General features: G+C 33.1%; 1 protein-coding gene across 13 annotated transcripts in view; it reads right to left on the reverse strand.

The window, feature by feature from the left end:
- CHD9 (chromodomain helicase DNA binding protein 9) overlaps positions 1–12,667 on the reverse strand; it is a 226,719-nt gene that overhangs the window by 57,512 nt on the left and 156,540 nt on the right. For all 13 annotated transcript variants that reach the window (XM_087420261.1, XM_087420262.1, XM_087420263.1 and 10 more), the window contains 7 exons: positions 11,965–12,208; positions 7,707–7,883; positions 6,220–6,363; positions 5,846–6,101; positions 4,521–4,731; positions 2,615–2,810; positions 60–227 (listed from right to left, as the gene is read on the reverse strand). In XM_087420261.1, coding sequence (XP_087276387.1) covers positions 60–227; positions 2,615–2,810; positions 4,521–4,731; positions 5,846–6,101; positions 6,220–6,363; positions 7,707–7,883; positions 11,965–12,208 — 1,396 coding nt within the window. The remainder of the gene's footprint in view (positions 1–59; positions 228–2,614; positions 2,811–4,520; positions 4,732–5,845; positions 6,102–6,219; positions 6,364–7,706; positions 7,884–11,964; positions 12,209–12,667) is intronic.

The raw sequence follows: 12,667 nt of genomic DNA on the forward strand, positions 1-12,667 counted from the left end.
GGTCAAAATTAAATGCAAACAAAAACAGAAACCGCAAGTGAAAAAGAAAATATACATACACCACCAACATTACTTTCTCTTCCACTCATGCTCTGTAACACAGCCTTATCTAGGCCCAGTTTCAGACTGGCTCGGTCAAACATCTCTCTCTCATATGAGTTACGAGTTACTAGTCGGTAGACTTTAACTGCTTTATTTTGACCAATTCTGTGGCAACGAGCTTGGGCCTATAAAAAATGAAAAGTTACAGATTCAATTTATTTTACAAAATAGCACAAAACGCATTACACAGAAGGCACTTAATAGTAAATTATGTTGATTGAATATAAAAGTATGTAAAAATTTTTAGATATTCTTGCTACTGAATTAGATATAACCTTTTTATGGAAAGGAAGGTAGAGCTTACTAAAACAAGAAATGATTCCATAATCAGCAGTAAGTTAAAATTTAAACTTATATTTCAGAGATTATAAATCCATTAAGAATTATTGTTTTTGAAAGACGGTGTCATCAATATAATTTTAGACAGGAACATAAACTCTGAACAGATTTTCTTTTTGGTTGCTGGCAAATTAAGCTCTAAATTTAAAATCTAACTTAAATTTCTAGAATTTTTTTGACTACCTTATCAACAATCTTTTCAATAAATTTTAGTTAAGCTGGGTCATTTTGAGGGGGGCAAAAATCTAAGGTGACTAACTCTGGAGACCTAAATTTTATTTAATGGAGAAAGAACTAATTATCTAATATGTAGATACGCTGGAAGCAGAGACATCAGAGATGACATAAGAGCTTCATATTTTATCTCCAGTTCCTACTAAAACTTTGTGTGATAAATTTTGAATCCAGAAGTTCTATAGAAATCAGTCGTCTTTCTCCCAAATGAATCACCTTCCCATTATTTTCAGAAGATTAAATCATCAATTGTGGCTTTAAAATTTATAGGTGGCATTGATGCTATGCCCTTGGTGACATCTTTATTCTATCCATATCCATTTTGTGCCCTTTAGGACTCAGAATTGTTAATGAATAACTTTGCTCCAGGTCTAACGAAAGTATAAGAGCCCAAATTTTTTACTAGTCTATAAAGACTAGATCTACGTTAGCAGTAAGTAGGAAAAACCAAGTGAGAAGGAGAAGCTGCGGAATCTGGTCCCATTTCTCCAGTTCCTACTCAGGTTCTATAATGTGACTTTATTATTTTATTTTAGATTAACTTTTAGAATATCACACGACTGTGGGCAGTTCTAAGTATACATATGCATTCCAAAGGCAAATAATTATGATTTGTTTTTAACCTAGGGATTGGCAAATTACAGCCTGTGGACCAAATCTGGCCTGCCAACTAAGAATGGCTTTTACATTTTTAAAGGACTGTAAAAATCAACAAACAAAGAATGTGTGACAGGTATCTTATGTGGCCCAAAAGGCCTGAAATATTTACTAACTGACCGTCTACAGAAAGAATTTGTCCCTGGTTCAATCTATTAATTTTAGATAAGCCTTTGATATTTTGAACTAGATTACATATAGTTACACAAATGAGAGGTTAAAACCTTATGTTTTATTACCAGACATATTCTCAATAACAATTTACTATAATTGGTCTTATATCTTAAACTAATATTAATTGCAATACAGTTAAGATTATCAAGAGCAATAGAAGAATTTCTCTTACACTTTCTTTCCTAGATGCTTATCTTTTGCAAACTTGACTCTCTTTGATCACTCTAATTAATATTCCTGTTTCTATGAAGTCCAAGTAGTTTTAACTTATATGTATAACCTTAATTTTCTACAGTATTTCATAAAAAAGGTATAGCCTATTATGTTTCAATTCTATGCATACCATATTATATGATGATTGAGAAGATGAAATTAGGATAAGCAAGTATTTATTTCTAAGGAAGCAAAATTCTGAAATTTTTATTACAAATAAGTTATTCTTAAAGCTTAGGCCTCTCTCAAATTTACATAATACACTTTAAACAATTAAATAGTGAACTCGAGTAGGTAAACCTTTTTAGAAGTTAGTAAGATATTTAATCTAAATAAATATATATTTTTTTATAGATATTACATAATTCTTTTATTTTATTCTTTTTGCTTTCCTCTTCATAGAATAACTTTCATCCAAACATGTTTTTGGTTTTTTTTTTGGTGAGGAAGATTAGCCTGAACATCTGTTGCCAATCTTCCTCTTTTTTTTTTTTTTTTTGCTTGAGGAAGGTTTGCCCTGAGTTAACATCTGTGCCCATCTTCCTCCACTTTGTATGTGGGTGGCCGCCTCAGCATGGCTGACAGTTGGTGTAGGTCCATGTCCGGGATCTGGCTCATGAACCTGGGCTGCCAAAAGCGGAGGTCTGAGCCCAGCATCTGACCTCATGAACCTGGGCTGCCAAACTTAACCACTATGCCACGGGGCGGACCTCTGAATAAATACGTTTTATTGTCATTAAATTAAAATAATTTCACCTATTTCATTTGGCATAGACATTGCTTAGGGAAACATACATGGTAGTTTGCCCAGATAAAAATAAAAGGTGGATTATCAAAAATAGTTACAGAAATTAAAAAAAAAATCTTAATTCTCTTAGCCAAGGAATTTATTTACCTGAAGGTCATTTTGAGGATTCCAATCAGAATCAAAAATTATACACGTATCAGCTGCAGTTAAGTTGATGCCCAACCCTCCAGCTCGGGTACAAAGAAGAAAAACAAATCGGTCTGAATCAGGTTTACTAAATCGATCTATTGCAGCTTGTCGAAGATTCCCTCTGACTCTTCCATCAATTCGCTCATATAAATATCTGTCAAGTGAAATGCAATAAATTTAAATAGAGGAATATAACGAAAATGAAGACACATTCTATCAAATGTAAAGTCAGTTTTCCTGCAACATTACGTTTACTATAAAATTAAGAAGCAATACTACCCCAACTAGTTTCTACAGTTTTATACTTCCTGATGTTGGTGCTAAGGAGGAAATACAAAATAATATAAAGATACAAAATCTCTGCATTCCTGATGTATAGATAAAATACCATTACAATGAATATCATTTTCAGAAGGTGGAATTAAAAAACAGTCCATAAAAACTACTTTGCTCATCTCATTATAATAAATGACTTTTTCTTTGTTTTTACAAGAAACAAAGACTTTCATAAAACTTTATACAAGAAGCCTACCAACGTTTCTCTCTGTCTCAATCATGTTACTCTCTCAACTGATATACTTGATTGTAAACTATACATCAAGGACAAACTAGAATGCTCATTCTTTATAGTCATTATTGTTAAGCAATTAAGTTTTACCATCTTTTATCCTTTCTCATTTAACATAAAACTCAGAATTGCTGGACATCAAGAAAACTAAAATACATAAAAATTTAGGAACCAAAAGAGGAATATACATGACATTTGCCACACCTCTTCTAGTTCAAGACACTTTCCACATATAATTGACTAGTGTCTCAGCAGCAGCTCCACTGTTATCTCTAGTTCCTGTGAAATGGGGGTGTAACTTCTAATAATGTTACTTTTGACATTAAAGAAACTTGAAGTTGTCCATGAAATTCATGATAATAGAAATTTATCTCATAATCTCTCTTTATCTCTCTTTGTGCAAGGAGATCAAGAAAATTTAAGAATGAATTTTTAGGAATATTGCAATGTAATCTTCCTTCTACTTACACGCTATAAAATTCAGACTAACACATTTTGGAATGAGACTAAAGGAGCAGAACTGACACTAAAAATGGAACTAGAAATAAAAATGAAAAATAAAAATGAACTACATAATCTCTGATAATATAAACTAGTATAGACCTTTACTTATCTATAAGGGTCAAAATCCACTGAACTAAAATCTACAGCTGAATCTTCAGATTCCTTTTTATATTAATATGTTGATATCTGATTGGACCGCTAATGCTCTGACAAAATATCCTATATCCTATTTACCTAAATACTGATTAGACGATATTTAAGACTATCTTACTGTCACGCATCAAAAAACCAAAACAAAATGCCACAGTAAATAAATCAGAAAAGATTAAAGCATGAACACATTTTATACAGCGTATGGTAAGAGTCAAAGTGCAAGTTCAGGTTTTAACTATAACAACGAAATAGATCTGAAAAGGATCTTGAACCCTTTTTTTAGATTTTGAAGAAGGTTATAAGTCCATTTAAAGTGTCATTACTACAAGGTTTACAAATCAAGTAAAATGTACAGTAATAAACCCATTCTATTCCTAGGTCAACAAATACCTATCAATTTGCAAAGTTTTCTTAATCAGTCTCCTTAGCCCAGCCTACTACTGCAACATACGTAGGGTTAGGAAAACACTGACACACAATCCTAAGCAAATCTTTACTCACAGATTTGAATGGATTCTTATGTAGATAAAGAGAAAGATGTGAGTAAAGTTGGACTAGAGTACAGTGCTGCAAAAACCTTAACAACATATACTTAGCATAATTCATGGTATAATTCAGTAGACGAATTATATGCCTTACCTTTTATGTATGAGATAGTCCTCCAGGATGTCAAGGCAGCGTACCATCTGAGAGAAGATGAGCACTTTATGACCTCCTGCTTTCATTTTGGGAAGCAATTTATCAATAAGGACCAATTTACCAGCAGACTGGATCATTGCTTGAAGATGAAAATCAGAAGCAGCTGGATTATACGTATCTCTAAATTCTCCAAGTATTTTCTCCTCAGCACCTATCAAAGAAATATAAGACAGCATCAATGCAGAAATGCAAGCAACTCCCAATTGCTTTCTTTTTAAAAAAATCAGAATTAGTGCTCCTCTGTGCTTCTGCAACACATTAAAATTTTCTGATGGCAGGTACATTGCTTTTATTAGAATTATTTATGTTGGTGGTAAATATCCACCAACATCAGACTATAATCCCACTGAGGATATGGATAATGTCTTAAGCATCTTTTTATCTCCCCAGACACCTGGCATAATGTTGTATATAAATTTATGTTCAATAAATGTTTAATGAATGCTATTAGGGAAAGTATTAATGAAAATGTGGTCCTAACCTAGATGAGTCAACATATATTTTTAAACAAACATCTAATATTTAAACACCAGTATAACAGTGATCATCACTGAAGGGTGATCATAATTAATCTGGATACGTCCATGGGCATCCTGTTGGCCACTGAAACAAGGAAACAAGAAAAACTAAAAGGGAAGTCATGTTCTAGGTTCTTGATGCATACCTCCTCCACAGAGTCTAGATCAGCATTAAAGGCTCTCTGCCTTCCCTCAGCCTGTCCAGTCATAAAAGAATACCAGGATTGCAAGTGAGTTAGTTACTGGGCTAAGAAAACCCTGGTCTTAAAGTAAGTTGGGATTATATTTCCAGGAACAAGTGAAAAGACCCAAGCTTTGTTCAGAGAGAATGCTAGTAGAGAAAATGACAAGACCTTAAAAAGTAACATTATTACAGCACAAAAATTGAGAGACACTAACTAGGTTATGTGGACTGGAAAGAAATCAGGAAAAAACTTGTAAATCTGGAGGTCCAAAGATGGGCTTTGCCATCTTTGTCCAAGAGGAGGAGGAATTCTGGTCCAAGTTAGACTGAACACAAGTCCTCCTCTTGTAACCTGGTATGCTAACATTGGACACAAGAATGAAGTAGTTCCCACTGCCCGTGATTCTGAAACACTTGTGATCCCTCAGAACACCAGAGTAGAGAGTTATAGGATTATTGCCTTTCCTTGTAAAAGCCACTACAGCTGTAGTGGTGGTGGTGTTTTTTATTCGTGAGTATTTGTTAAAACAAAAAAGTATTTGCTTGCCATCCTTTTTGGCTACCTTTGATAAGATATGGATGATTACAGCACTTCCTGAGCTCCATCATGGTATTGACTAAGTTAGGTACATTAGTCTGCCCTGCTCCTTTGGATAAAAATGAAAAGTTCTTCTCCAAAATAGCCCGGTAGTATTTCTTTTGAATGTTGGTAAGTTCTACTTCAATGATAGTTTCTTCCTTAGGCGCCAACTTCTTTTCCACATCTTCTTTCAATCGTCTCAACATCATCGGTTTCAGGATAGCCTGAAGTTTCTGCACCTGCATAAAACAAGATGAAAAGGCATATAACATACATGCACATTCAATTACACATACCTACACATAATTACAATGACAAGAGATTTGATGTACTTATTTACAAAGAACAAAAGGATACCTGTTCCTCTGTTTTCAGATCCCCAAATTCTTGCATAAATGTTGATTCAGAAGGAAACCTCAAAGGTTCTAGAAAGTGAAGAAGACTGAATAGTTCTTCAACTGTATTTTGGAGAGGTGTGCCAGTCAAAAGCACTTTGTGTTCCTATATAAAGCAAGAATAATTCACGTCAAACACTATATTACTAAAATTATGTGAAAGCTGACGTAGGTTGTCAAATGTAGTGTTTGAAAAGCATTATTTTTCTGACCATAATTTTTAAGAGTCAATTCAAAATATATCTCTACTCACAAATCTTCATTAATTTACTTTCTCAATCACTTTTTAAAAACTCTATATCATTCTTGCAATACTTCACTTTGCATGCTATTAATTTTTACCTATCCATGCTTTTAGAAGAAATGTTCTAAATAATTAAGCAGCATAATTTAGACTTCCCCAAAAAACAGACTTTTTAAGAAAAAAGAGGGTATTTCTTTCTTTTGTACTCAACCATTCTTGGTATGGAAATTTGTACACAAAATGGTGCTCATTCTTTATAATTTGGCTGATCATCATTTGACTTTTCACACAAGAAGAAATTCTCAAATTATTAAGGCTATAATCCAACAATGTGAAGGGCTGACTGGAATATGCTTCTAAACTAGAATTGCATTACAAATTAAACATAATAGTAACAGAAGGAAATAAACAGAATATTTTTAATGACAATGAGTACAAATTATTATCATTTAAAATTTGACTTGACAATAGCTCTAAAATCCTAAGCTAAATATTTGTACATCTCCATATGTACATATATGCTAGTAAATGGTCTAGAAAGATATACGCCAATCTGCAAGTACTGGGGTAAGGAGTAGAACTGGGCATGAGTATGGATGGAGAGGGAGTAAAAAGAAGCACTTTAATGTTTTACTGTATGTAGTTCTGTATATTTGCGTTATTTGTTCAAGTATTTACCCACTAATTATGCAATCTTAATTCAAAATGTTAAAAAAAAACCACAAAAGACTTTAATTTGAAAGAAGCAAACACACTAATAAGAAGATGACTTAAAAATCTCATTTATTAATTATAACCAACATATACTAAGCATGTAGAATTTTGTAGGAAATTTATCCCTTATCATAAATGACTAGACTATTAAAACTTTGTTGAAAGGGCTTTTTATTAAGGAACTTAAGGTCTTACTTTCTTTTCAGTGGTACAGTCTACAGAGGTTTCTTTTTTTTCCCTTTTAATTCCAGAAGTTAACTACTAAAGCTTTTTGGAGGAAAGAGCTAAAAAATGTTAAGTCTTAGAAAACACATGAGATTTTTTTCCTTACTAATTAAAACCAAAATAATCTCAATTATCACAGATAGAATTCAGATATAGCTATACTCTAAAACTAAAAAAGGAATAAGATTTTAGCATTAGCTCTGACTCTATCTGACCTTTTACTATGTAGCTAAGAAACTGAATTAAATCATAATGATGTTACTTACCAAATTCATGAGTTTCAGACCTTCTAAAAGTTTACAATTTTTATTTTTTAACCTATGTGCTTCATCAATAATCACACATCGCCATTCAATTGCATTAAGCTCTCCACAGCCTCCAAGAATCATTTCAAAAGTGGTGATGATGGCTTGGAATCGGTACGATCCTCGAATGATACGTCCCTAGAAATTTATTATCAAATATAATAATTTGCTAGAATTTCTTGATCACAATTTTTAATTCCTGTCAAATAGCATAAAAATATATCTAATGATATCTACCATAAAACATTTTCCACTGAAATTTTTATATATGCATAGACACTCCCTTTAAGTGAGGAGTTTTAGTAATAAAACTGTATTAGATTCTTGTGTTTTCAACAGTTGCTAAAAATTATGCCAACACAATTATATAGTTATAATTATATCCTAAAAAGTATTTCTTGAGAAAATTTTTTATAACTTTTAAGAGTTGTAATAACAACTTTAGCTCAAGAAAGAAACAGCCATTACAAAATCTAGCCAATGAAATTTCAGTATTAATGTTTATTACTTATATCCATGAGTCCATACATATAATGGCAAATAGTTAATATCAAATTTAGCCACCGAAGTCATTTATTCAGCAAATATTCATTGAGTTTCTATGTGCCAGACACTGTTCTAGGTGCTGGAAATATAGCAGCAGTAATCAAAACAGATAAAAATAATTATCCAAGTGGAACTTACATTCCAATGATTCAAATGCAGGACAGAGCCATTAAGAAAAAAAAATTATTTATTTTTTTAAAAAGGAAGTTAGAAAGTGATAAGGGTTGTGGAATAAAATACAACAGCGATGTGGAACAGGAAGTATGGGGTCAGAGGTGACCACTGCAATTTTATAGAGTGGGTGGGAGGTCATTACTGAGAAGTGACATTGCAGCAAAGTCCTGAAGAGGAGTGAGGAAGCCATGTTGATATCTAGAGATCTACAGGAGAAAGTATTCTTGGCAGAAGTAGCAAGTGTGAAGGCCCTAATTTGGGAGTATCTTTGGCAGTATTCAAATAACAGCAAGAAAGCCAGAGTGATTAAAATCCAGTGAGTGTGAAGGCGATGAGGCTGTATAAGGACTTCAAAGCACGGTAAGGGGCCAGCCCCGTGGCTTAGTGGTTAAGTGAGCGCGCTCCACTGCTGGCGACCCGGGTTCGGATCCCAGGCGCGCACCGACGCACCGCTTCTCCGGCCATGCTGAGGCCGCGTCCCACATACAGCAACTACAAGGATGTGCAGCTATGACATACAACTATCTACTGGGGCTTTGGGGGGAAAATAAATAAATAAATAAAATCTTCAAAGCACGGTAAGGACTTTGGCAGTTACTCTGAGCAAGAAGTGACTGGAGTGTTTTGAGACAAGAAGTGTCATGATTTGACAAATACTTTAACAGAGTCCCTTTGGCTGCTGTGGTAAAAACAGTCTGAAGTAGCCAAGGGCAGATCAGAGAGACCAGTGAAGAGGCTGTCATAGTAATCCAAGCAAGAGATCATCATCAGAGGTCATGAGAAGTGCTCAGTTCTGGATATATTTTGATGGTAGAGCCAATAGGATTTGCTAATGGATAGATGTGGAGTGAGAGTAAGAGTTTATTCTCAAATTTTTAGCTTGAACAACTAGAAGTAGGTGTTGCTATTTACTACAATGAGGAATTTCAAGATTTTGGTTTTTGTACATGTTATGTTTGAGATGTCTATTAGATATCCAACTGGAGAGTTGAGTAGGCATTTCGATATGACTCTGAAATTTAGCAAAGAGGTCTGAGTTGGAGACATAGATTTGGGAATTTTCAGCAGTATAGATGGTACTTAAATTGCGCAATTGAATGAAATCTCTGACAGAATGAGTATAGATACAAAGGAATCTGAAGACTGAGCCCTGGGTCACCCCAAGTTTAGATATAGAGAAGATGAGAAGGAACCAGTAAAGGCGGCTTCAGAAGGAGTAGGTGGTGATATAGGACAGTACAAAGTCCTGGAATCCAAGTGAAGAGAATGTTAAATAGGATTGAAAACTATAAACTCTTAGGATTAGGAGAAACGAAGGGTTAAGAAAGATTGTGTGTTCTGAGTTAGATTTGAATTCCTATTAACTTAATTAGATTAATACATGTTGATTGTGTACACTGGCCATTAAGTTGAACAATGGACCCAGCAGAATATTATTAAAACTGGTATGAAGTATAAGTCTATAGTATTTATATAGCTCTAAAAACCTGGAATATGATGCATTCAGTTAAGCTGATACCATAGTGTTTAAGAACAAGGTCTTTTTGAGTCCAGTTGACCTGGGTTTATTAGTCCCAGTTTTGCTCTTTAATTTTGGGGGAAATCACATAACTTCTTTATACCTCTGCTTCCTCATTTGTAAATGGGGATCATATAATTACCCATTTACAAGGTTGGCACTACAAAGATCAAGTGAAATACAATATCTAAAATGCTCAGCATAATGCCTGGCACACGATAAATACTCAATAAATGTTTGTGATTATTAGTGTTATTACTTTTTTCAGGGCAATTTAGAAAATATTAGCATAATTTTACTGCTATTGTGATTTCAAGCTATTTAATAACTTGAAAAAGGCAGAAGTTAAATATTCAACAAGTTTATATTAAAATATATTTGAAAGAGTTAACTCTGAGGGTTATTTCTATATTTGAAGTACAGATCTATTTATCTCATTACATATCTTTTTCTTTTCAAACTTTAAACCTTTCAGATAATATTCTTCTAGAATGTATAACATTTACCATAAAAATATAATATTTAATATATGTTATTCATTTATAACATCAAGAATCTTTCAGCTTTCTGGCTATCATATATACAAAACCCATATGAGACATATATCGAAATTGTAACCTTTTGTTTAAAATCTCTTAAACTCCCAATATTTTAATTGTAACTTTCGTAAAAAATGAGATTGAACTGTCATATTTATGATACTATACAGCTCTTAAATTCTACAAATGTATGATTAAGAATAATAAAATACTATGGAAGGAACTCAAACTATAACCAAACTAAGACGTCATAGGATCAAAGGTGCCCAGGTGATAGTTTTCAATAGAATTGAGGAATAATTAAGGGATAATATAGATGCTTGATTTCATAGAAATGTAACTGTTTCAACCATAGAAGTAGGAGGGGAAAATGAAGTTAAAGGCACAAAATCGGTTAATCCATCCATTTTCAGCCTCAAATAGGTAGAAAATCAGCTATAATTGGGAGGCAAAAGTATAAGGCTATGCACATTACTTTACTTCAAACTATATCACATCACATGACCTTGACATACGTTACAATAATCCTTATAAAACAGAAGAATTAGTGAAAGAAAAATAAAATATCAGGGTGCTATCGAGGTAGAGTGCCCAGCGATAAACCTTTTCCAATTAAAAAGTACAATCTTGGTGTGAATTGTGTTTTCATTGATTTTGTGTCTTATTTCTTAAAATTTTTAAGCTAATAAGAGTCATACTATCACTCAAAACTGCAACTTGGGACTTGTTTTCCAGTCTTAACTTTGTGCTAGAAAGTGCTTATAATGTCGTCTCTTAATTTTATGATCTATATATTTAGCAGAAAAATAGGCAATTTCTTCCTAAAGAGTAAGTGGACGAAGTAACATGGAAAATGTGCCTCTAGGACATAGCGGAGAAGAAAACCATCAAATCACCAGAGTATTGGAATAACCAATCCAAAGGGGAAAACGAGACAGAGGTGTATCCTTGTATCTGTGTGCAAAACAAACAAACCAAATTTTAAAAAGCGTCTCAAATCAAAATTCATTGAACATGAAAGAGAACTTACGGTTTTACCTCAATAGGCATTTAAACCCATGGTGTTCACTGAAGATTTAAATTTTAAAAATGGAGGGAAAAAAACTGGAGGATGATCAAAGAGACAAGTTATATTTTAAAAATAAATTTAATGTGTATTTAAAAACAATTATTCTAGTTGAAAAATTAAGGATACAATCAAATTTATACATTTGTATAAATCAGCATTCTTTATAGTGAACTGGAGCATGAACCTGACTACTTTTGTCAATTGTTCTCTTCAGCTGCTAAAATTTACTGTATGATGAATAAAGAGATTGAAGTAAGATCTAAATAGGCAATTAAAATTTATCCTAAATTTGAAAGTAATTAATATTTTATGCTTATTTAGCTTTTTCAAACCTGCCCTTTCAAACAACAAACAAAATCACCAGTAACACACCTGCGAGTCCCTGAAGTACATCTCATATTGCTGTATCATCTGTCTGCTAATCAGGCTCCCATGATAAACCACAACATTAATATCAGTCCACGTACGAAATTCTCTCTCCCAGTTTGCAATAGTGGAAAGTGGAGCAATAATCAGGAAAGGTCCTCTTATCCCAGTCAGAAGGATTTCGTAGAGGAATGTAATTGATTGAATGGTTTTGCCAAGACCCATTTCATCTGCTAAAATGCAGTTTCGTCTGAAATAAACAAATATATTATCCATGTATACATTGGGCTTTTCTGTATACTACAATGTTTTTCAAGATCATTATACAAAGCCAAAGATCGAGTTAAAATACTTGCACTTATAAAAACGTAAAAGTTGCTGAAGTGCAGACTAGGCTAAATATTATAATTTTATTATAATCCTGCAAAGGGAAAACTACAGATTTTTGTAGCTTCAAAATAAAGGTACCACTCGTTAGATGTTTGATTTTTTTTAAAGAGTGAAATGGCAAGAGCAAGGCAAACTAAATATATTATTTATTCAGGAAGCATTTATTAAATACCTTCTATATCGTAGGGACAGTATGAGAAGATGGCATATAAAAGAAATAGAACATGTTCTCTGCCTTCTAGGGGCTTGTATCTATTAGAGAAGTAGTCATGCGAGTAAATAAATTAATAGTCACACAATGTGCTAGCACAGAAGCACA

The sequence above is a fragment of the Ceratotherium simum genome, chromosome 30, assembly GCF_057802395.1.
Source record: "Ceratotherium simum simum isolate JZ-2026a chromosome 30, ASM5780239v1, whole genome shotgun sequence".
Lineage (NCBI taxonomy): Eukaryota > Metazoa > Chordata > Mammalia > Perissodactyla > Rhinocerotidae > Ceratotherium > Ceratotherium simum.